The sequence below is a fragment of the Grammomys surdaster genome, unplaced genomic scaffold (assembly GCF_004785775.1).
Source record: "Grammomys surdaster isolate TR1022 unplaced genomic scaffold, NIH_TR_1.0 313, whole genome shotgun sequence".
Classification (NCBI taxonomy): domain Eukaryota; kingdom Metazoa; phylum Chordata; class Mammalia; order Rodentia; family Muridae; genus Grammomys; species Grammomys surdaster.
In genome coordinates this window covers 2,041,034-2,066,701 of record NW_021604732.1, presented here as the reverse complement: position 1 = coordinate 2,066,701, position 25,668 = coordinate 2,041,034, and the positions used below count along the sequence as shown (strand labels likewise).

The following is a 25,668-nucleotide window of genomic DNA, read 5'->3' as shown; positions in this document are numbered from 1 at the left end:
CAGGAACAGAATTGGGAGTCAGCAGGTAAATTTAATGAGAAGCAGCCTTTGATGAAAACACATTGAAACTGTGCAGTGCTTTGTCATGTCCAGGACACGCAAAATATGTGTTACATTTTTTAAAATGAGGAAATTATCTATTTACCTTATAATATAATTGTGATGGTTGATCAGGAGATGGATATGCTCAAGTGTTTTAACTTTGTAAGGATTCTAAGGTTTCAGATAGGTAAGAGCACAGTACAATGTCTCACTGTGAGGTGAAATGAGGTAATGGTAGAATTTAGGATTAATAATTAGGATCATAAAGAAATTACACAAGAGATTGGGAGGCATGGTATTCTGAGGTGGGTGGTGCAAGATAGGAAGTGTTCCAGGCAGATGGGATAAATGGTCTTCATAGTGACTTGTCACCATGGAAGCGGAAGATACTGAAAATGAAGGACTGAGTACGAGAGGTCAAGGGGAGCCTGTCTTCCATGCTAGCTTTCACTGTGCTCTGTTTAGGGGGTATGTTGAACTTTTCTTTGGAAAAAGATGAAAAGGTACTTGATTAGGATTGAACACCTGACTCCAAGGTGGCTTATTTACAGTCTGACAAGGAATGCTGATTGAACTGGGTCTCCTCGGGAGGAAATACTCAGATTGACTTCGTCAATGACTTAGAGAGCATAGTGGCGAGTTCCTTCTGTAAAAGCCCAAATGGATGCTTCAGAGAGTCATATTCTCTTGGCCTCTTCCAAATTACGTGACTCTCACACTGAAGGCCATAAGTTGCTTACCTTAAATTAACCTCTCTTTCCATGAGGTAGTCCATATGACTCTCTTCCTAAGAGCCAAAATGTCTCAACCAACATATTAGACCATTGATCAGAGAGATGTGGAAGAGAAATTAATGTGGAATTTTCTTTGCTATAAGAGGGGAGCTCCCTGAATAAGTGGACAAGGGTACTTTCCTTCTTAACAATCATTATTTTTTATTAATATATTTTACAAGACTGCAGATGAAATAATATTAAATACAAATTTGTTTTTTATACAGAAAGTGTAATAAAGTTAAAATAGTTCCTTGTAATTCATAGCATTATTGCAATGCTTACAAAAGTTTTGCATAGAGTGTGCAAGGATTGATGTTATTTAAAACAAAACTAAAACACTCTTCTTATCTCACACCCAAACCCAGAGAAAAGAAAACAAAACCAAACCAAACCTAAAAATAACACAAAGGAAAAATTCCATTGCTTCATTCATCCAGATGGGGTTCCTTTTTCAAAGTTCATAATCACCAAACAATTGATCTTTTATGACCTCATCTTTTCTGTTAAGAGCTTCAGAGTGTCTTCTCCAAAGGGTATCCATCATGAGGGATGTCCTACCACCTATCTAAAGCATGACCACATCTGGTATATTTTTGTGGGCAAAATGCAGACTAAGAGAGATAAGAAAATCTATCCCAAATCCTCATGAAAATACTGGATGAAAATTGCTTTTATGTTGCTCTATTGTAAGTATGCCATCCGTTCCTATTACTTTGCTATAATTTCCAATCTCTTTCAGGGCTCTGAAAAAGGTACACAGACATGGTTTGCCATTTGGAAACTGACACCATTGGAAGGGAAATCCCTGACTTACCCAACCACAGGTTCTTTAACAGTTCTGGTGAATCCGTTCTTGAGGTTTTATGAGCAGTATAAGCAAACAAGCTCTAGCCCTGGCGCTGAATGTGAGAGTATCCAGACCCTCCACTGTCTCCTGTAGGATGCACATAGAAGCACAATCGGCCTTATCTCATAGCATCTCTCAGCTCTGGGAGGGCCAGGAAAACAGCAAGACTTTTTACAAGGGCATAGTAGTGTGTAATCTATCTAGACAGACTTTGGCTGAGTTAATTTTTCAAAACAAGATCTTGTCTATTAACTCCTATGGACCAACCTCCAATTCTGTGTTCAGAAGGTGCCAATGTTTTAAAGCTACCCAGTTATAGTGAGCTGTAGATGTATTCACTTCCTACTTTCCAGTTGGGGTGCTTATAGCTTCAGGGCTGAGGGCAGGATGCCAACATAAAAAAGGTGCCTTGGTTAAGGTGTAGAATGCCCCTCATTTCCAACTCATGACAATTGGTGATGATAGCCTAAAAGCTCTAGTAAGAAGAATTCTGCACCGGGGAGAGATATGGCATTTACCTTTACTGGTAGTTGACAAGGGGTGGAGATTAAGCCATTACAGCGTCAAACTGGTTTGTTTAGCTCAATGGTATTGAATGCTTAAGATTAATTGAGCCTTAGGTAGTTCTCAGTGATAGAGATTGAGCCCTGATTTACTTGATGATTTTATTTTTACCAGAAGTAAAGGGAGAGTCTAATAGTGTCAAAAGCTCACATAAAATAAGACATATAACTTTTTTTGGAGGGCAGTATAGGATACATATATATATATATATATATGGAGCACAGTATTGTTCATCCATTTAGATGCATTACTGAATATTCAAATTTTCTCCTACATATGAGGTTCACAAGTGATATATCTTCCAATCATAAGGGCCAGGAGTCTGACTTAACAAGAATCATAACCAGAACAAAATACTTTTGTTGTTGTTCTAGATTCTGTTATTCAGTTGTTCTGTATCTCCACTCTACATATCCACACTTGAATATAGTATGCAACCTTGATAAGAAATTACAGGAAATGGAGATGCAAAAATTCTGTGGCCTCATTCGTTCAAGAAGGTCTAAAGCCTAGGAGAGCACTGTCCACCAACTTGAAAACTAACTTGAAATGTTGGCGACTCCTTAGGAATGAGGTTCATAATCTGACTTGGTCATTTTATAGATAGTTGAATTAGAATAATTTTCTTAGTTTCTTGCAGTTCCAGTGTTTCCATATCTGTGATTGAGAACCTTGCAGGGAGCTCCACTCCAAGGTACTGAACTCACTGGATGCACATAAAGCATTTAGCACAGTACCTAGTGCACAGTTCAGTGACTATACATGATTCTGATAATGACTGGAAAGTAGAGTCTAGTTCTTTCCACATTTTAGGATAGGCTGTGGATCCAATGAAACCTCTTGTTTTATGCATGAGTTTTGAAGACATGACTCTTTTTGTGGTGACATTTTATAGCTTTTCTCCTGTTCTGAAAACAAATAGTTCATGGCCCTGAAGATCCTAGAGTCTCACAAGCCATCTTAACAGAAACACTAAACATCAATGTCTTTCCCATGGACCAATGTCATTTCCCAGTCCTCAGACAACCGATTGTTTTATCACTCAACTAAATAAACCATCTAGTTTGGAGTCTCTTACTTTATGAAATCTAAGCTATCTTCTGCTTCCTGTGACAAAAAAAGTAAAAATGGGCTTTGAAAACTCTGTTGTTTTTCTTTTTTTAAATCTTAAACATATGTTTCCTTTCTTGTTTTTTTTTCGGCAAGGGCAGCTTTAAATTTGTTATATTTAGTGAGGAAGCAAAAGCCACACACTTTGCATTGAGGATGGCAACCAGCTGAGTGAGGCTTTTGGCTGAGGACTCTGGCTTCCTAGGAGGACAGGTGGGTTGGGACTTTAAAGCTGCTTCTTGCCTACAGCAACTGTTCCTTTGGTCTATTCCAATCGTAACCTCAAAGCATGTCCTGATGCTGCCTGTTGCTGGGCTTGAGGAGCAGCTGTTGGCACTGCTGTTGCTATGCACTTTCAACTCTTTATGGATGGGTCTGATGGCATCATTAATCCTGTGTTATGACTTAATCCTTCCTACTGCATCAAAAGCTCATGACATTCTATCTTCCTCAAAAGAAGGTACTGATTTCTGACTCTGCCATTTCCACAAAAGCAAGACAGGGGGTGAGGGGGCAGGCACCAAATAACCTGTGTGAGCATAGATGTCACCAAGGGATTTTCTTCTACACTTGTGCTCTTCAGAAAGAGGACCTCCTACAAGTAATTATTTTCCCTTTGCCATTCAGACCTGCCTTGACAAATTTCAAGGACTCCATTATGAAGAAAGCTTTTAAGACTCTTACAATCACATTGCTTTAGAAAGTGCTAATGCCTATGGTGCATTGTGCTGGCTGGAGCAGCAGGCTGGTGGCTGCTTTATCACTTATCAGTGGTTTGGCTTTGTGAATGAGAAATCCAGAGGCAACTGTATAATTTTAAATTCCGATTACCACAGAGGAAGAGATGCATCTGACATCCCAATGCAGTAAGTTTTGACTATTTTAATGAAAATATGTTGGAACCGGGGAAGCCTTCCTCCAAGGAAAAAATGATGAAAGACTGCAAGAGAGACATTTTATCTTTGAGATGAAAGACTTGTTTTCTAAGGTTATTTCTTTCATTAGAACTGTCCCCTCACCTGCTTGCTACTGGTAGGCCATGCCAATGTGTCATTCAAGGAGCTGATTATCATCTTGTCTTTGTACCTAAGACTCTTTAAGGTGTGTAGTGTCAGGAAGGACATCAGGTCTTGTTTACAACTTACATAAACAAGACTTTTTTTTTTCATTTTATTGATCCTTAAAAAAGGATCAGGTGCCTAAAATGGATCAATTCAACACTTTGGCCCAAGCATTATGCTACCTTTTGTTTTTAATGAATAAAACCAGGATACCCTCATTGCTCTGCCAACCTGATCCTTATGATGTATTCATATGGAAGGTAGAGGGCTTTCCTGTCATGATGTAGATTAAGGACCAAAAATGGTGGATCTTCTCATTGAAATGTATCCTGCCTCTCCAAGATAAACACACCCATCCTCCAAGCTTCATTTATTATGATTTGGAGTTAACATACTAAGTACAAAGCCACTATCAGCAAAAGGGCCAGATCTATAGTAGGAATCTGTCTTACTGCACAGAAGCAGAGAGATATGTGCGTATGAAACATGCCTCCCCCCTTTTGTATTCTCTCCACTCCAAGGAGCAAAGAAAAGACCCAAATTCCTAAGAGCAAAAGTAAACTGCCATTCATCTGGTCAGTCCTAGAAATGGCTCTGTGGAAAGGATGTCAGCAGTTACTTATTTCTTCATTTCTAAAGGTGTTGCTGTTTTTCATCCTTTCTGTTACTCAGCAGTATAACATGGGGCTGTAGGAATACAGGCTACACTGGAGGTTTAGGTAACCAAGGTCATATAAGGTCAAAACTATTCTCTGGAGGACCTAGATGTGGAAGTCTCTGTAGCACATGGCAGGATGCAGTATTCCTGGGTGCAGATAGACTCAAGAATTAGACTGTGATTCAAGATCACTCTCCTCAGCTCACTTCTGGTTAAACATTGCTCACCAGAGAAACACCTATCAAAGCTCCTCTGGAAAGAGTGACAGCAATGGGAGCACATCTTGCTTGTTCACAAGCTTCGTTTCATTCCACTTCCTCAGTTACCCCAGTCCTCTGATCTGCTTCTCTCTTGGTTACGTTCTTCTTCTTCTTCAAATACTTAGTCAAGTTTTATATTCTCAAGCCCCCAGGGAAACACAGGCTACTCCCTGTTCCTAAAGAAACCCACTTTCTGTTCCACTATGTGTAACACATTCCACAAATGACCTGTAGCTCAGGGGTCAGCAAATGCTTTTTATGAAGGGCTATGTAACCATAATGGTTTGCTGGCCATGCAGTCAACTGTTGGGGAATACAGTGTCATGGCTCATGTGCGACATGTAAATGTCCCTGGCCATGGAATCAGGCTTCATCTCCATGTCATAGTTTATTGACCCTTTCCATAGTGTCAACCCTCAAGTAATCTTTGGTTTGTAGATGTGCAATAATGTTTATCTATAGAGAGAATAATCCAAAGGAAGCTAAAATCCAAGTATGTAAGTGCTGTCCCTTAGTCACTTAACCATTATGGAGCCACACATCACATTTCTATCTAGACAGATGCCACCATGGAACATTTCAACATGTCTGACATTTTGAAGTAGTCCCTCCCAATGGAACTCTTGTGGTTTATGGAATGGACATGCCAAACAAAAGTAAGTGATAAATATATCTGGTGATCAGATTTTCATTTGTAAAATGTTTTCTGAAGTACAATAGCATTACCAGTAGCATACCAGATGTTCTAGAAGGTTGAAGGTTCATTTGAATCATGTTATTCTACCAGCTGCTTAATAGACCTGGAGACGTGATTGTCTAGAAGATACTATATATAAAGACCAGAAAGACTCTTTTTTTTTTTTTTAAAGTAGGGGTTAGCAGACATTAATATAAATGCTGGTTCTATTCTCCCCCAACCCCACCCCAAGAATTCTGGTGAAAGTTTCTTTTGTGACTATGGACAAATGTTCTTGTTGGAGAGCATTGGATGGGCAGGTGTACGAAGTTCATTGACTAAGGATGCGTTTTACCAGTTGCTAGTCTGAATTGAAATACATAATCTTACTCATGCCAGAGATCCTGTTTATTACCTGAAGGCCTGTGTGGTCCTTTAACATAATTGAAGAGCAGAGTTAACCACAATTTTGTATTGTGTATTCCTCTAGAGATTCTTGATTTATAGCCCCAATTGATATTATTTTTATTGGGTGTTTGTGTGTGAATCAAGATCATGCTTGATTTACTTGCTTGCTCTAGGGTTCAACTTTGCATGGGTGACCACAACAGTTTTTAATTGTCATAAAATTCATGAGGAGCATGACTTTTATGTCACAATTGGTAAATAACATCAGAAGAGGTTCAGGGAACTTTGTTATTTCTTCTTATCTATAGATGATAGGTGTGAGATGCAAAGGCAGTTTGTCTGTTTATACAAAACACCCCTCCACCTGCCTCAAACAACCCTGTTTTCTTTATGAACTCAAGGGATTTCAGAGTTATTGTTTATTTGAATGATGTGGGGTATATATTTCTAATAGCTAAGAAGGGCTTTTTTTGTGACTTGAAATGATACCCATGTATTGTGAAACATGTAGATCCTGACAGAAAGGGCCTACAAGATACCAGTAACAACAAGTGTCCAGTAACCTGAGGCCTCTCACAGGATTCCCTTTTAGAGTTCAATACTGCAAATGCAGCAATTTTAAGGATCTTGCCATAAGATTGACCCACTCAGTGCCTCTGCATAAGATATGCAGAGAGGGTGAGGGGACCAGGCCTGGTCTAGAAGCCAGAAGTCCAAGTCATGAATCAGGATGGGAAAGTCCCTTCTTTGTGACAATAAGCAACTGAGTAGTACATCCCATGTGTACAAACCTTAGACTGATACTTGTGTGTCATATCAGAAATAGCAAACTTCTTTTTGTCTCCTATAATAAACCATTCATCTTGTGGAGTAAGAAAAATTAGAACCTTGTGGTGAACAAAAACAAATGCCATTCAGGCCTACAAATACAACTTCATTCAAAACTGTAGGGTCGTCGCTTATCTTCCGGCTTCAAGGATGTTCTAAGCCAGTTACACCTCCATTCTGGGCTCTTCAGATCCCACATGTGGAAACTGGTTTGTCTACCAGTTTCTGATATCCAGTCATGACTAAACCATTTTCCTCCAACCACCCAAAATAAACTACAGGTAACAAGATAAATAGGATGTGCTTCTCCTTGCTGAGTGCATTGGCTTAAGGCATAGGCACATTTCCCCCTCTTTGAACAGAGATGGTATAATCCCCTGTCCCAGCACAAGAGCTGGCCAGGGTGACCCTGGGGCATGGTAATGAAAGTGGGATGCTAAGAGGTAGCTGATGGCGGGAATTAGAGAGCTATTTTTATATATGGGGAGTGGGTGCTGCTGAGCCCAGGGGACACAGTGATTCTGATGCAGACACATGACCCTGTTTATATTAACTTGCCATTAGCAACTCTGGCAGCATGTAGAGTCTTTGATTTGTGACTCCTAGAGAAAATGCAACAGTGAGTTCAGGAATATGAATTGCCCAGCACTGACCAAATATATATAAGAGCAAAGCAAGAGAGATTGTGCAAGCCCTTGAAAAAATGACATGTCTCTAAATGGCTTACTCATCTCAAGAAACTTGTCAGAATTAGCTAGCTTCCCTATGTTTTTTTAAGTTAGATTTCCATTTTAAAATTATTTCTCTTGGGATCTGGGGCTCATTCTTTGGGATTCTGATTGATTTAATGATTTTGAGTCCATCTGTTGGATAAAGTCAGGAAGGAGAACCTGAAAGCTTGTGAGACAGTTTTCTCTTAAAAGAGATGTCTCGTTCATCTTCTTTGCTTGTAAGGCCATTGAATGGATCCTACCCTAGAGAGGAAGAACTGGTCGCCTCTTCTATGCTGATTTTAAAGCTCTTACTCATTGACCATGGGCAAATACAGAAGTTTAAAGGAAGTTGAATAATAGAAGTTAGGTGAGTGGCTTAAGTTCTTTCAGAATTCAATGCTACCCACCCCCATTCATTTAGTCACACAACTCCTAGTATGTTGGTCTGCAAAGGTAGGGTGGTCACTTTGAGTTCTTATGGCTAATTTCAATGGTTTTCCCTCATCCTTATCTTAAAGAGAAAAATATAACCAGATTGGCTGAAGCTAAGAAAGGGAAACCAAATGTCTATGTTTTTAATATAGACTCACTTTGTAGCCCAGGCTGGCCTCTGTCTCCCACAGCTTCCTTGGTATTGGGATTACAGACGGGTCTGTTTTCTTTTTGACCAGTATATCAGCACTTGAGAGTGACCTGAAAATTCCCGCCATCATGGCCTCTCATGACTCTACAAAAGAAGCTAGGTGATTTCTTGAACACATTGATGGATATTTTGTGGGTGCTCAATCCACTGTGTGATTTGAAATTGCCTGGGGAATGCTGGGCCTGAATGAGTGCTTATATTCTGTCATGTGGATGATAGGAATGAGGCAGAAAAATGACAGTGGATGATGTCACAGGGTCACCCATGGTTCCTTTTGTACTGAAACCTCATTTTATACAGAGGATATATATATTTATTTATATATATTTATATATATTTATATTCACTCACACACAACCCACTCATACATACTCATGTACACACACACACACACACACACACACACACACACATACACACACACACAAAGGGCTTTGATAGGCTTTCTGTGTTCTAGTAAAAATAGCTGGCAGCCAGTGTCTCAAGCCAAAAAGGGCCTTTATGCTGCCGACAGTTGTCCACTATGGATAGTCTTTCAAAGGCAGACACTTGTGTTTATCTGACAAGTAGAACCAGTTCCTGCCTGGGACAGGAATAACCTCCCATTGGCACAGACGCAGACCTCGAAGACCTTCTGCCTCGTTCCTGTGGGCGTGTAGGATCCACGAGGCAGTCTAGGTAGTTTGATTTTCGCAGCATCTAACTTAATCTAGAGAGAGTGAATAGGAAAGAAAGAGTCAGTCAGGGGCTGCTATCTGAGTTCATGACACTCAGAAAGCTGACTATTCCATTAAATTTAAGCCTCGAAAGTACCTACTGTGTGCTGAGCAATGTTGACAGTGGAGATTAGACACTCTAGCCTCACACAAGCCTATATTCTAGCAATATTAGATAGCAGCATTTTTCAAAGTGTGATATGTAGACTAAGAAGAGTGTCATAGAGTCAAATAAATGTAGGAATGAAACATTAGTTTTCATTACTTCAGGACACTGCATGTCCATGGCTAGTATGAAGCTTCCAGAAGACAGTAGAATATATAGCATTATCCATGATTGAAAAAGTTAGTGAGCCTTCCTCTTGCTTTCTTTTTTTTAATGGTGGCACTAATATTCAACAGAATACACATTCAGATATATCATATATATATGTATATATGTATAGGTACATGTACATATATACATATATGTACATGTACATATATATACATATATATATGATAAGCTGTGGTGAAAGGTGTCATTAGGTTTTTGATGATAACTGCCTCCTCCAGAGGTCAAGTCTGAGTGGCTGTGAGCTGCCTAGATGAGGTAGCTTCTGTTTTTATGAGTGTGGCTGGCAGTTCCTGGTGATTTGAAGAGGCAGTTGTTATAATGGAAGGCTCTATCAGACAAATTCTTTTAAAACAAAAAAGCCAATGTCGACCAAACATTTTTTTTTTTTAATATTCTCTGAGTGGCTATAATGATGCAGGGTGAGCCAGATGCCTGCTAAGCAGGTAGGCAAGGTGGAATAGCATTTTATCTTAAAAAGGCAGGTTGTCACTTTATTTTCATTCTTAAATAAAACAGTTAACCTGTGAACACTTGAAGAGTCTCTTCATAGTCTACAGCCAAATCATGCCTCCTGCCTCTAGGAGAACTTAGCTTAACTTGTCTATGAAATTACAAGTGGCGTTTGTGCTCAATGACTTGGTTGTGTTGGAATGTAATGTTAAGAACACATTACTCTTTGGCCATCTACTTGGACCCTGTTAGTTTCTGGCTCGTTCTGACTCAGGGTAGCTCTAAACTTGACACTCAATTCTTAAAGAGAACCCAGTTCACAACCTAAAATAATTTCATGTGTATTAAGTTCATTTCAGCCACGTGGGTGTGTTATACAACTTAATTATGTAGGTGAACTAAATCTGATTTTAAGGCTATGGGAGAGAGAAAATTTGGAAATAGTGTTCATTTTCATAGTCATGTAATGTTGTACTTGTGATACATACACAGTGTTATCCCAGCACTTCACAAATAACTAATCATAACATTTATGTATTATGGGTTTAACTCATAATCATTATGTTCAACTCTCTTATGGGATCCTTGTGTTCATATTAATTTCAGTGCTAACCAGCCTAGGGGAAAGGTAGTTCCTTGGATAAGTTAACTCCCAATTTCTGTCTTTCCTCCTCCTTACCTCTCCATCCTTGGACTCCAGTCTCAGCTCACTTCTGCAGGTGGCTTCCATATTGCCAGCTTCTGCATTTATTTCTACTCCTTTAGGGGCTTCCATCACTAGAGATCGGGTTGGGGACTCCAACCTGAAACACAAGCCACAGATTAAAAATCTTATTCCCTGCTTAGAAATTTTAAGAAGCTAAAGCTCAGGGCATTAAAGAAGCTATGAAGAAATTAGGTAAAAAATGTAGTACTTCATCTAATTTTTTGTAGATTTTCTTTACAGGCAAACAAGTCTGTAACAGAGTGCAAGGATTCTAGGCTTTATCTTTTCTATATTTTACAAAAGTTATAAGGAAGGTATTCTAGAATCATGGCTTCATATTATCTTATACTGAATTGATGATTTTATTTTCTTATTAGTAAAATTTACCAAATTCTTCCCTGTATCTCTCCTTCCTTGTGATTATTGTTATTTTTTTTTAATTAAGAGGATTTTAGCACTCAGCTTTCTAGAACGTTTCCACTGTGTCCTACTATCTGGATATTTTGAAGGCACACAATCAGACCAAAGTTAAGAAAACAGACATAGGAGGATGGAGAAATGGCCTAGTGGTTCAGAATGCTTGTTGCTTTTGCAGGTCTGAGGATGAGGTTTCAGTACTTCAGCTCCAGGGTCTTTGATGTCCTTGGTTATCCTTCATCATCTGCACACATGTGCATAGACCTCCCCACCTGCTACCATATGCACATATAGCTAAGAATAACAAGTATATCACTTAAAATAAGAAAATAGATCTAAGAGTCAGACAGTTTTATCATCAAGACATGAGGTGTCCCCTTTATTATGCAGGTTAACATTATGATTTAATTTGTGATCACTTGCTTAAGAGATCTATAAAACAAAACTTCCTCTAACCTGTAAGCCCTACTTGATCAAGGTAAGATAACTTCCTAGAATGCTGGGGACTGTTGGTTCATGTAAGATAACAAGCTATATGTCGGACTTTTGTAAACAAGCTTGGTTACACCGCTTGCACAGGATGTGTGCTTGATCACATGTAAGCAGGAAGTACGTCGGGATGTGTGTTTGCCTCTGATTGCACAAGGGCAGGAAGTACAAGCCTTGTTGTTTGTCTTTATAATCCCCTGACAAATGTGATTTGGTTCCACAGTCTGAACATGAATGAGTCTTAGGAATGCACCTGGCCAGTATTCATGGTCCTAGCCAGTATTTAATAAAACCTCTTATGTATTAATATTTATTCCCGGTCAGTTTCTGACCATATGAATTCCTAATTGACTGGTCAATTTCTGAATGATTTCAGACCCATAACATAACAACCGGTAAGTCTTTCTTCTTTCACTCTCTAAATTTTCTCAAAGCCTCACTTTCGTTATTTATAAAATTCAAGTCAGGCCTGGCACATTAGAAATGTGACTTGGTCTAAAATATTACGAATGTGTGTGGAATATTACTTACCTGAAATTCTTGGAAACCAAATGTATGTTTCTGATTTTGGAAATTTCTAGAGTTAAGAAGACCTTACTGGAGCATTCCTCATCTGAAAAATCCAAATGCTCCAATTTATGACATCTTGGTGGCACTATAATTTTTTTTTTTTAAATTGGGAGCATTTTGAGTCTTTTAAATTAGGAACTGTGACACTGTTCTGGGGTTGGCATTGTTATTATACTAGCAAAAATGAAGTCTTAAGCCTAACCTTGTGATGTAGATTTAGAACAAACCAAGAGTCGCCTGAGTCTAGGAGGGGAACTTGTTGGGACATGAGGAGGGGCTGTTTTGTATTGTGGAACTCCGATATCTATCTTGATTGCAATGTGGTACTTATTCCATATCTCTATGCATTTTTGAAAATGCAAAAGATAGTGAGTCAATTTCACTGACTGTAAGAAAAATCAGCCTTGCTCTATGCTAATTATAATGGCAAAACAGGGGATGGTATGCCTTTAAAAGTTTTTTGTTTGTTTGTTTGTCTTACTAAGGCACTCTAATGAGGAAAAGCTCAGTTATCCCCATGAATATTATAGATCTGAACAGTGTTATCAGCTAGGGATTCGTGAATGTCTTCCTACAGAGAAAGCAGTTCAACCAAAGAGTAGGACTCAGCAGTGGATCTAGAACTGCCTTTCTCCTTCAGGTCCATTTCTCTGCTTAACTTTTCCAACTTTCCTGTATCTTGAATGGATTGAAAATCAGCATCATCCTTTTTGCCCACTGCTGGCTGCCTGTTCTATTTCACTACTCCATTCATGGGCAGAGCAACCCCTTTAGTGCCTCAGGAACAAAACAGCCACAAGGGCACACTCACTTGTGAGTTAGCACCACTGAGCAATCTCATCATATCAAGACAGGCACCAGGAGGGCTCCTCCACCCTCCCTGTTCTCAATGGCTTCTGGGAAGCAGCCTTGTCCTTGAAGGTTTTCTACCAGAACTACAAGAGGAGCAACAGGCTCACCTTACTTCCACAGAAAATGCCTTCCTTTCTACTTATTTAGTTCATTCTTTCTTTACTTGTTTCACTCTCCTGTGTATGGCAACAATCCCTGCAAGCCCTAGTCTCTTCAAAAGACCTACACTAAGGTTGCCCAAGTCAGGTGTGTTTCTGCCTGTTATTATGCCTTACTTCATTTGCATAAGGCTTTTTTAATGGCTTGCGAATAATAACAGTGTAATGTGGATGAAGTTCTCTTACCAGTGCAATAGGAAGTGACGTCCATGCAGGGGTATCAAGCTAAGACTTTCATCTGACCTGTGAGCTTGTCCCAGGCTGCTGATCTCTTACTTCTGATACAGGCAGATAGTTTGGAACCATTTTCTCTTTTTTCTTTTTCTCCTATACAGTCTGACTGACTTAGGTAGACATTTCTTTCTCAGGGAAGTTTCAAAAAGAAAGCTTCAGTATTCCCAGGAGCTTATCTGTCTGTGAAGTCCAGTAAGGTGAAGGAAACACCTGAGACAAATGATTATAGAAGGTACAGTAGTCTGGGTAAGTGCGGAGCTAGATAACAAAAGAGAGGAAGTGTATTAAACAGCTGAGTTAACTTGTGAAATGAGAGGAAGCAGAGATGGAAAAAAGAATGAAGAAAAAGAGGATAGCCCAAGATCTTTAGCCTGGGAATGGTGCAAGTCAATAACATCACCATTGATGAGCTAGGCAGGAATCAGTGTTAAAATAGTGCAAAGGCATGATGTAGAAAGAAAAGGACTCATATTAACGGAAACAAAGATGAAAGCACACTCCAGACAATCTGCCTAGGTAAGCCAGACTGAATAGTCAAAGAAGATAAAATAAGAAGATGATCCCAAGCTCTCTGCCTGTTTCAGAAGTGAGAAGAGATTTGCAATCTGGGGCAAGCTCATGGGTCAGATGAAAGTGTAAGCTTAGAAGCCCTGCATGGACATCACTTCCTCTTGCACTAGTAGAGAAACTTCATCCACATCACACCAACATGGGCATGCCCATGAATGAGAGTGAGAAGCAGCATCATACATGCCCAAGTGATCCAGATGTCACATTCTGTCAGGAGTCATATAGTATTTCTCACATTTAAGTAGTTTACATTAGTGACACCAAATCCGTGTATGTTGAATATCCTCATACATTGTACCTACCATTCACAATGAATGAATCTCTGTAAGGCTGGAGGTGTGGTGAAAAGGAATCTGACAGAGAATATGTGTGGGACTTAGAGAACTTATTAGATGTAATGCAGTCATCTTAGGCATCAGAATTTACCTTATTCTTGTCTATTAGTTAAGGCCTGCCAGGTCAGCAGAAAGACTCTGAGACAGTCAAGTAAACATAAAGCTGAATGCTAGCCCTCCAATTCTAGCCTAGGAACTAAGTACCAGGACACTAAGAAAGGAAGAAAATGCTGAGAAAATGTCCTAATGTAAAAGATGATGTGACAGCCAGGAGGGTGTGACCATCTCTTGGGAGTAGAAACAAGAAGATACCCTACTGCCTGCTTCACAGCCTTTCCAGATGGCCTTTGTTATTCAGGATGATATACTACAGTTTAATCTTTTGTTTGACTTTGTGCTGAGAGAAAAAAAAATCTCCTGCAAAATCCCTTGGGAACCAGAGAGGGAGTAACACCCTTAAAGTGATACTCATCCATTTCTGTCCACAGACCAAAGACTAGAACATAGCTGCTTATGTGGCATAAAAAAGAAATGGTGGAGAAATGTTGAGGACTCTGTTGGCCCTTGGAGTGACTACTGCTACTGTTGAGAGGGGGGAAAAACCTCTAGGAAATAAACATAGAAATTTCTGGCTAGAAAGGCCAGAAGGGGAGTCTAAGAGCAGAGCTAAATCCTAAGAGGAACAATTTTCAATGTGAGTTTGTGGAAGTGCAGGGTGCTGCCTGGGCTGTGTAGCTGATGAGTAGTATTGGCATAAAACCAACACTTCTGCAGATGCTGCCTTAACATAGGACCATACACTCAGGTGCTCACGAGGACTAATTAGGCAGAGAATAACCTACAGGGAAGCTTTAAGTAAGTAAAAGGACAGCTCCAGCATAGTGGTACCTGAAGTGATGTTGGCTTGGATGAGAAGGAGGTGATGGAGATACAGTCTAGGGAGGCAGCTGCTACTCTACTCTCTCTGCTACTCAGGCTTCTGATTTACTTTTCTGATTTTTAAGAGGTTAATTGTCTTTGGGAATCATTAAATTCCACAAACATGTAAAAATATACAAAAATATAAGGAGGGCATAGAGACTGGCAAAGCATGGTGCCTTCATGCTCCCCATCTTCCTTAAGAAAAAAAGGGAAACGCTTACCTTTGTGGTACCCACAGCTCAGCTCCATTCATTTTACCTCTTTCCCTTCTTATTAATGAATACTATTAGGACTTTTGGGTTTATTGTTTTCTTGTTCTTCTTCACAGCTACACATTTTCTTCCTTGATACACTGTTTTTACTTTCTATCAAGAGTAACCCCACTTACATATTTCTTTAGTAAATGTTGTGTGCCCCTCATACTCTTGAGATTCACGTATCTTATCACATAATCGTAGTCTTCTGTTTCCCCGGTGTTACCATATGTTATGATTTATTTTTATATTGCTCCATTAGACATCTGGTTCCAGGTTCTTGTTTCTATAAATAGGGTTTTTTTTTTTTTGTATATTTACAGTTTTGAGCATGTCTCCTGGTGCACATATGCAGGACATTCTTGCAGACATAGTAGACTTAGCTGTCCTGGGCCAGGCATAGCTGCAGCATATAAGAATGTACCATGCTGCTTTTCTAGAAGTGATTGCTGAACTTGTCTTTTCCTCTCTAGCAATGAATGGTGTCTTTACTTTGGTGCCAATGTTTGGTAATGTGAAGTATGAAAAGAAGGATTGTCTTTTATAATTGATTTCCTTAATTAGAGAGTCAAGCACCATTTCATATTTAAGTCATATGAAACTTTTCTTCGGTGAAATGTTTGGTCTATTTTAATTTTTTCCTCAATTTTATAGGCGTGACCTATAAAATTTGCATGTTAAAAATCGTATTTCTCTCTATTTTTCTTTTTCTTTGTGAATTTGTCTATTCACCCAGTCTATGGACGTCTGCATACATTTCCAGGTTTAATGTAGACAAGCAGATTTGTGCCTTTTATAGCTTATTGGGGCAGCAGTTCCTACAGTGTGGTCATAACCTTCGATATCATCTTCAAAAGTTATATATTTTGCTTTTTCACTAAGTCTGTAACTTGCCAATTATTGAGTTTTGTGCATGGACTGAGGTTGGTTTGGACTGATGTAGACAGCATTGTATGAGAAAAAACATCCAAAGCTCTAAAATCAGTGACATTTTCATAGCCTTACTCCTCTCCTTTGAGGCTTTCCAGTCTTATTCATTATTTTATTTGTCTATTCTTGAAAAGTACTAACAGTATGTCAACCTAATTATTAAGGGTTATAGTGTTTGTTACCCCTGGTAAGACAAATCTTGCCACCCCATCTTCTTTAAAAATCCTTAATTCTTGTGTTTCCATGCACCCTTGGATTTATGTTTCACAAGGAAACATAGAGTAATTTTGCTAACCCTTTAAAAACATTTATGTATTTTATTTATTATCACATGTGTGTACAGGCATGCATTCATGTGTATGTACCATGATGTACCTAAGGAGGTCAGACAACTTGTCAGAGTTGGTTTTCTTTCTCCATCATGCTGATCCATCTAACTCAGGAGGTCAGGACTGGTGGCAAGTATCTCTAACCACTGGATTGCCTCACTGACCCAAGGGTTTTGCTGAGATTTGAGTCTAACTCACTGTCATTGTCTCTGTCTAGTTATATTTCCTTGTATACATTTCAGTAATTTAATATTTCCCCCACAGGCATGTGTATATGTATATGTGTATATGTATACATATATCTGTGACCTCATTTCTTTTTAAGCTAATTATAGCTTCTTTTCAGGTTGATTTTAATAAACACCCCTCCTTTTGTATATTCTCAATTCACATAATGACTTAAGTTTTATCTGTTTTTTTTTTTAATGACTCTGCATTGTGGCTCTGTTGTCCCTTGAACTATACTACCAGAGGTTGTTTTAAGTTTCAAAGAGCAATTTCCCCCCTATCAGTTCTACCTATTTAATCTTGATTTTCAGTTCCCGAATTCCACCCTGCCTTTTTGTTTCAAATAAGTTAGAATAACTCGCTGGTTGTTCTAGCTTCTAACACGTACCAGTTCTTAAATCCTTACTTTTCTAAAGTATTTGCATCATTACGCATGTTAACAGCATTCCCAAAGAATATTTATAATGTATCTGTGACTTTTTAAAAATTGCAGTATGATCACTCTTGGGGCCTCTGAGCTTTATCAAAAGCTGTTCTTATTTCTTACTTTCTAAAAATATGAGATCTCCCAGAATGGATTTCTAGATATGCCTGCTATATGTTTGCATTGATTCTGAACTTTTGAACATTGTCTTTGAACTGACAATCCCAGAATAGAAGCTCTTTTCTGCATGAAATCAATTCTGTAAAAGTTGAAATTGCCTTCTTTGGGTCTGATAATGTCAATTTTTATAAACCTTCCATGACCCTGTGTACTTCAGGTGTTGGTGCTATATTCTTTATGTTTTTTTAACTATCCAGTTGTTCTGCTTGGGTTTTTTGTTTGTTTATTATTTTTAGACCCCTGTTTGTGCTACTTGATTAATGTTTTTTGATATAGGGTCTCACTATGTAGCTATGGCTGAACTGGAACTTTCAATTTAGACCAGGCCAGTCACAAACTCACAGAAATTCATCTGTCACCACCTTCAAGTACTGAGATTAAAGGAGTGCACCACCATACTGCCCTGATTTTTTTCATTTTAAAAATAAGTATGCTATAAGATACTTGGCAACATTCAGTTGTTTACCTTTTTTGTCATCTTATCAATATGTAATAAGTATTTTTCTTTTTCTTTTGTCTCCCCCCATGCATTAAAATTCATGCACACATTGCTATCTATAGTTGTTCTGATATTTTCCTGGTGGAGATTTCCTTATACTCTCAAATATGAACCATGATATATGCCTTATATTTCAGATGTGTGCCTTATGTAATGGATTCCTTTTTATTTCATATGGCCTCTGCTTGTATTTGTGAATGGTAGGTATATGGGTGTGGGATTTCATAAGGGTATCTTTGTTCTTGGCTGGTCATGGGCCTGGAACCCCGAGACTCCAAGGGAGAAAGGGCAGGTGTTTGGCCACTTCCTCAGAACCCAGGGTCCTGATACTACGCAGTCTAGTTTTCATGGACCTACATTGTTCAGTCACATAGGCCATTATAGCCTCTCCCAAAGTGCCCAAGTAGAGGGCATGACTACAGGCCTCAGGCACTAGAGAGATTTACTACTAATGAAGGCCAGAGGGCGGAGCCAATTAAGCATTCTTCCCTGACCCTCCCCCTTTCTCTCTCCCTATTTAACTCAGGTCTGTCCCGAGTTTCAGGACATCCAGATCCATCTACCATCCGCCATGAAAATAAACCCTTTTGGAACGAAGGACTTTCTTGTGTCATTGGGGCCTGCCACCGCCAAAGCCTCCAGCCTCTGGAACCTTAGACTTTCTCCTGTTTGTGGGACCCACCACATGGAAAGTCTCCAGGACACCACTGCGGCCTCTTTACCCACATATGGGGGTGCACACATTATTATGTACTTATGAAGAGGCCAGAGGTTGATGTCAGGTGTCTTTTAATCTCCACTTTATGTGTGGAGACAGGGTCTCTTGCAGAACCTTGAGCTTGCATATTTGATTAGATAGGCTATCAAGCGCCTGGGGGCTTCCTGTCTCCATCTTTCAGCCTCATGATTAGAGGTGTATACCCCCTTGCTCAGCTTTTTCTCTGGGTGGTAGAGAACCAAACCCAGATCCTCATATTTGTTCAACAAGCAGCTTATCCACAGAGCCATCTCCTCAGCCCTCAGCTTACTTTCAGTTGAAGTAAATGTCACATAGAGTAAAATACACATCTCTTAAATATATGCCTTAATATATTTTTAAATCTCATGAAATCGCCATGCTCTCAAACATCACCAGCAAACATACATCTTGGCAACCCTGCCTGCTTCCCTCTGAAGGCAATGCTCTGAGGGCACTGAACATTAGTCTTGCTTGTTTTCAAACCTCATCTAACAAACAACACCACTTTTAGACTTCTCTGACTTTTGAGATGTTCACTGTTGTTCCACGTGGTTGTTTTCATCAGTCATTCATTCTTCCTGTTGCTCTGTAATCATCGGCCGCTTGAATGGACCATGATTTGTCTATCCAGTCTATGTTTATTAGACATCTGGCTGATTTTAGTCTGTAGAAAGTACTATGATCATTTTAATGCAAATATTTTTGAGGTTAAGTTTTACTTTCCTTTGACTAAGCAGTCATACATCACTAGATCTAAAACAGGTGTCTTTAATAAGCCTGGTACAATAGCATCAAAGATGGTCCCTACTGATCCTTCCTCCCTAGTACTAATGCCCCTAAATAATTTCTTTCCTTCAATATAGGACTCTATACAAATAGGATATGGTAACAGTGATTGTCTCTTATCCAATTAGTATGTTAAGAAGACTGGATTTACATTCCTATTCCCACTTCCTCATGTCATACCATCTGTCATATGGATGGCTGCTTATGGAGGATCTCATAAGGCCAATGGATTCCCTTTGCTCCAGATCAATAGTCTGCATGACACAGGATCTTCTCTGTAACCATAGTGTTCTTGGAACTGTTTTTCTCTGGTCAAACATTTGATGAGATAACAGCCATGGCCAACAGCTCAACTGCAGCCTCATACAAGATCTGAAGTAGGGGCTTCGACTAAGCTGCACCTCCACTGTGACTCACAGAAACAGAGATTATACATTGTATATTATAAATATACATGGGGGGTGCCTCAGGTGTTCTCTATTACAGATAGTTGTATGACTAATAGGAATTCTGAGTTTCATTTAGTGGCAGTATAATGGTATCTTCTGGACTGGTTGAGATATCTTAGTTGCTATACCAGCTTCTTGCACAACCCTGATGACTTAAATTAACTCCTGGGAGCCTATTATAAGAGAAAAGAATCAATGTCCAAGAAAATTCCCCTCCAACTTCCTAATAGGCACCATAGTACATGTATGCCTGCACTTATATAGTAATAGTGAGCGACATTTTATGAATGGTACTTGCTATCTTGTGATTTTCAGTTCTCAAGCCTGTGTGGTAAAATACTTTACCGACTGAGCCATCTTCCCAGTTCTTATAAATGGATTAACCTTTACTTTCTTTAACTGAATGTTTGTGAACTCTAAATTTAGAATTTTGTGTCTATCCTCACTGGACACCATTTGGCAGGTATGTGCTTATAAGTTATTTTTGCTTCATTTCCTATCATATTCTGTCTTCTTCTCTCATTTAGTCTAGACAGCATCTTTCTGGCATGTCTATTATTCTGCTTCTGGTTTCTGAATAATTCTTCAATATATTTTTATATTGATTTATCTTTATCCATTTCTTTTCACATCCACTGGGGTTTTGCTGCATGAGGTTATTTTTTTTTATTTATAGATATTTTGTTTAGTTTATGTTCTAATTTACTAGCCACTTTAAAGATTCCTTTACTTTATATCATTTAGTTTCATTTTTATGCATGGCAGGAATACCTATTTTATCTTCTTTTTCTGCTTACTCCCATATCTGAAGTTGTCATGACAGTGAAGCTCTATGCTTGCTCTCTTGTTCATGGGGCCTTTTTTTCTGAGTATCTTTGTCCCCTTTAACTATGGGTTTATATTTCTTGGGTCTTTATCTGAAGAAATTACTTGAGACCTGCATTTATGATAATTTCATGTACAGTAGATGATCACAGTTGGTCCCCTTAGCTTGAGCCACAGAGAGAGATTTTAGGCTTGTCTAGAGGCTATGAACTCAGGTTACAACTAGTACAAGGATTGATTTAAAGTTACTATGTCATGGAGATGTTCGAGGCAAGTGACTCCTGTTGTAGTCATTTGGGTTAAAGGATCAAGGGCTGGGGAGAGATGAGTTCAATTCCACCTTTCCACAGTGGATTGGGTATTTTGAGGTATCAGTTTTGGTCATCACTTTTTCTCATTGCAATAAAATGCAAACTAGGAAACCCTCTATCTAATGTTCAAACACTACAAGTTTCACTGGTATTCTCTCTTATTAGACACACTCCTTCTTCAATGGGCTTGAGACATGTATTGTTCCCAAGACAGGTTAGGCTAAGAAAATGAAGATGCACTTTATACCATTGAACAAAAGTTGTAAAGCTGGTCCCAGTGTCCAGAGTCCCTGGGTTCCCATTTTTTTTTTAGGTTCTTGAATTAAGCTTATATAAACTACCACAATGCTGTGCCTGAGTACCAGGTTTCCGAGCTTCTTAAAGAAGTGGTAATTTGACATCATACGCTGAAATCACATTGTCTTTAAGATAGGATTATTGTTTTATATTTAAAGATACGACAACTTTCTGCGAATGCTGTCTAACCTAAGAATCACTCATACATTAGAAAGCTCCTTAGAAGTTCATTGATTAGGGATCAAGTAGAGCCTCTAAAAGCAGGGCTACATATGTATATTGTAGGAATTTGACTATTCATGGTTGGTAGAGTCAATTCAACAGTCTATGCAAAGCTATACCAGGTGATGGAGCCTGAGATCAGCAGAACAAAGCAAAGAGAAAGGAAAAACATGGAGTGGTACCTGGAAGTCTCTTATTTTCCAAGCCTCTGCTTCAGCAGAAAAAAAAATAGTGCTTTTCATTATGTATGCACCCAAGAGGTGCCCAAGACATAGAGAAGCTGAGGGGGGTTCTCAGGGAGTCAGGGGTGTCTGGAATGAAGTCTCATGTTAACAAAGTGAGCCAGGGGGTAGTCTCTAACAGTTCCTGGTGCTAAGCACCAACCTTCCAGGGGAAATGGTACTCCCTTGTCTAACATCATCAGCCAGACTAATTCAAGAAAAGAATTATAGGTACTGCAATTCCAGCCTGAAAAGCAGAAACATAATCTAGTCAGCCACATCATCCCTGTTGTAAATGCCTCCCGTATTTGTATTGAGCATATGGTATTCCACAGAAATATTTCCAACCTGCACAACAGAAATTTGAGAAATGAAAGAAGCACATGAGAACAATAGGAATAAACAGGGATTTCCTAATTATATAGGTTCAGCTTGTAAATCAAGAGTTACTTTGAAACATTAGACTTAACAAAGTATTTTATTTTATTTTAAAAAGTGTGTGTGTGTGTGTTCTAAATGCTTTTTGGCCACAGTAACAAGTAATCGTGAAGTGCCAGACTTTAGGGCTAGCAATTAGATTCAGGGCCTCTGAAAGAGCTCTTTAAGCTTTTAGGTGCTGGTCCATCCCTCTAGGATCTCAAAACCTCCTTGTGTGCAGTAGGTTTCTAATTTCAAAAACAGAGCTCCAAAATTTGTAGATATGCCTTTAAATCCAAAGTCACAAGTATCTATGTGGAACAGCCTTTGTTCTACTCTGAAAGTCTATGAAATGAATCAAATCAGTTGAAGACATTTTCTCTCAGAAAAGCAGCAATATTTTGTCACCTATAGAAAAACCCCTGTGAGATTTGCTTGGATGAAAGGCAGTCCTAGCGAACATCAAAATTAGTTTGAATCCATTTTTCCTTCCAAGTGTAGAGCACATGGACTGAGTTAACATATGTTTATTAGGTGATATGGACGTGTGACCTGTATCCTAGATTGGCAGTGATTGGCTTGGTTCTTATTTTCCATTAGGAAATAGCTTATCATTTGGTTAAAAGATAATATTTGGTGTTGGTTTTTGTTTCTTTTTTTTCCTGATGCAAAGGATTTAGTGTAGGACCATGTCCATACTAGGCAAGTAATTTATCATTGACCCTCACCCTTAGCCTGACCATCAGACTTTCATTGAATTCCTAGTACAAAGCAGAATGCTAAGGCTAGAGTTGTCTACAAGGTGAACTTATTTCTTGAACTAAGGAGTTCACTTGTTCACGATGAGCTGTAGTAAGCAGTTCCTTGTGTTTGCTGGTAGAGTCTTGGCTAGAGAAACACTGGACATTGTATGAGCCCATAACTGTGCATGTGTTGGGTGGCAGGAAGAGTTGGTATATGGGAAGGGTCACATTTGACATCCTAAGGATGAGAAAAAAAAACTCATAAAGAATTAGAGGTCCAAGGACTTTTTGAAGAAGATAATTTTGTAGGATAAAAGAAATTCAGTCATGGGAATCTGGCTCTTTTATGAATAAAAACTGAAGAGAAATGGATGGGGGTGTAGGCAGAGAGGAGGTAGGGGAGGGGGAACTGTAGTTAGAATGTAAACAACAACAACAAAAAAAATTAAAAGCATAATGTAATCTAGGCTGGTGGTGGGGTTAGGGATAATGGAGACAAGAGAATGAAGGATACAAAATCCATTGACTAAGATTTGATCAAACTGAGCTGGTATAGGGTATGTGCTGGCTAGATTTATATCAGCTTGACACAAGCAATAGTCATCTGAGAGAGGAAACCTCAGTTGAGAAAATGCCTCCATAAAATCTGGCTGTAGGCAAACTTGTAGAGAATTTTCTTAATTAATGATTGATTGTAGAGGGACCAGCATATTGTGGATGGTGCCATCCCTGGACTGGTAGAGGCTGAGCAATCCTGTTAGAAGCACGCTTCCATGGTCTCTATGTAAACTCCTGTCTCTAGGTTTCTTCTCTGTTTTAGTTCCTATCCTGCTTGGCTGCATTCAATAATGGACTACAATGTGGAAGTGAAAGCTGAATGAACAACAACAACAACAACAAAGAGTATATTGCATTACTGAGTGTTGGGGAAGTGGGAGGTAGAAGAATATGATAAGACAACCAAAAGATTATATTTAATTGAATTGGTAATAATATATATGTATATATACATATATAATTAAATAGCTCTACACACACACACACACACACACACACACACACAGAAAGAGAGAATGAGAGAGAGCAAGAGTTAATGTATATGGATAAAGACAATGGGTTGCTCAGATACTTGGCCAAACATTACACAAAGAAGATCTGCAAATGTATTTCTGAATGAGATCAAGCTCTGAATATGTGGATTAAGTAGAGAAGGCTGACCTTGATGCAGATAGCCTCCATACAATCAATAGAAGATCCAAAAAGAATTAAAGAAGAGTTAGAGCAGGATTTGCCTGACTACTTAAGAGATCAATTGTCTGCTAGAACTATGTTGTCTGACTCGCAGTGTTTGAGCCTTCACAATCAGACCACAATAACACAACAGTTTCCCATCTGCAGACAGAAGATTGGTATATACTATTCTGTCTTTTCACTGCAGAGGCCAATTCCTTGTTACTAGTTTCTCTCCTATTCTTTCTTTTTTCCTCTTCCTCTCACGCAGTTGTTCTGACTACAGAGTTGTATGGATGGCAGAAGTTTAGGGCATGTACTTAATGGTAGACTGAATCAAAGCTGATTTCCAATGTTTTAGATTTTGTACCTAGTAGCTAGGAAACCTTAGCTACTGACAAAGGGAAAAGGTGTGAGTAGAGTCTAAGGATGTAAACTTGTGAGTTTACTTTTAGACATATTTGAGCTGCTAATGTTTTTTTTTTTAGATGTCAGATGAATGGAAAAGAATGCTGTGCAAGGACAGAGAGAAAGAGTCATGGGCATATTCAATCATAACTGCAAGTGTATTTCCACATTGCTGAGATCGTATAACATAGACATTAACTCAAAAGAAGCTACTGAAAATGTAAGTTTCAATGGAATATCAGCTGCATCTGGGTGGTGAGAGTAGAGAAGAGCAGTCATCCTGGGAACTGGTACTTTAGCTGATCCGTGTTGTAGATCGCTTCCTTTCCGTATGAATATACACCATCTATGCATGTTTTGTATTTACAGCTGATGGCTTATTGTTCTTTGACGTAATATCACAGCTCTTCTTAGAAAATATACAGTCTTTGGCCCAAGGAATATGACAAAGAGAAAATTAGTCATGTCATCTATGTTTATGTAGCTCTGAGTAGTTTGTCTACCAGATCATTTCCTGACACAATTCCGCATTTATCTGAACCTTTTACTAATCTGCGCATACTCCTTTTTAAACACCCTTGACAGGTGGTGCAAGAAATGCGTCCTCTTTCCATTTCAGTTATATTCAGAAGTCTCATGAATCAAAACCCCCACAAAACTTGAAGTGCTATTGCAAGGTCTGTTTTTGAAAGTCGGGAATAATTTATTTGTGGTTGGCATTATCAGTTTGTTCTCCCTGTCTCTGGCTCATTTTTTGTTGAAATTGTTTTTGTTGGAACGGTGATTACTTAGCCAGATTTCTCGTTTTCATTTCCTTCATCATCAGAATCTACAT

At 38.9% G+C, this 25,668-nt stretch overlaps 1 protein-coding gene across 2 annotated transcripts in view; it reads right to left on the bottom strand.

The window, feature by feature from the left end:
* Positions 1-9,065: 9,065 nt before the first annotated feature.
* The window catches only part of Sgcd (sarcoglycan delta), a 408,884-nt gene continuing 392,281 nt past the window's right edge, over positions 9,066-25,668 (bottom strand). For both annotated transcript variants that reach the window (XM_028777651.1, XM_028777653.1), the window contains 2 exons: positions 10,769-10,892; positions 9,066-9,295 (listed from right to left, as the gene is read on the bottom strand). In XM_028777651.1, coding sequence (XP_028633484.1) covers positions 9,122-9,295; positions 10,769-10,892 — 298 coding nt within the window. In that variant the 3' untranslated portion in view covers positions 9,066-9,121. The remainder of the gene's footprint in view (positions 9,296-10,768; positions 10,893-25,668) is intronic.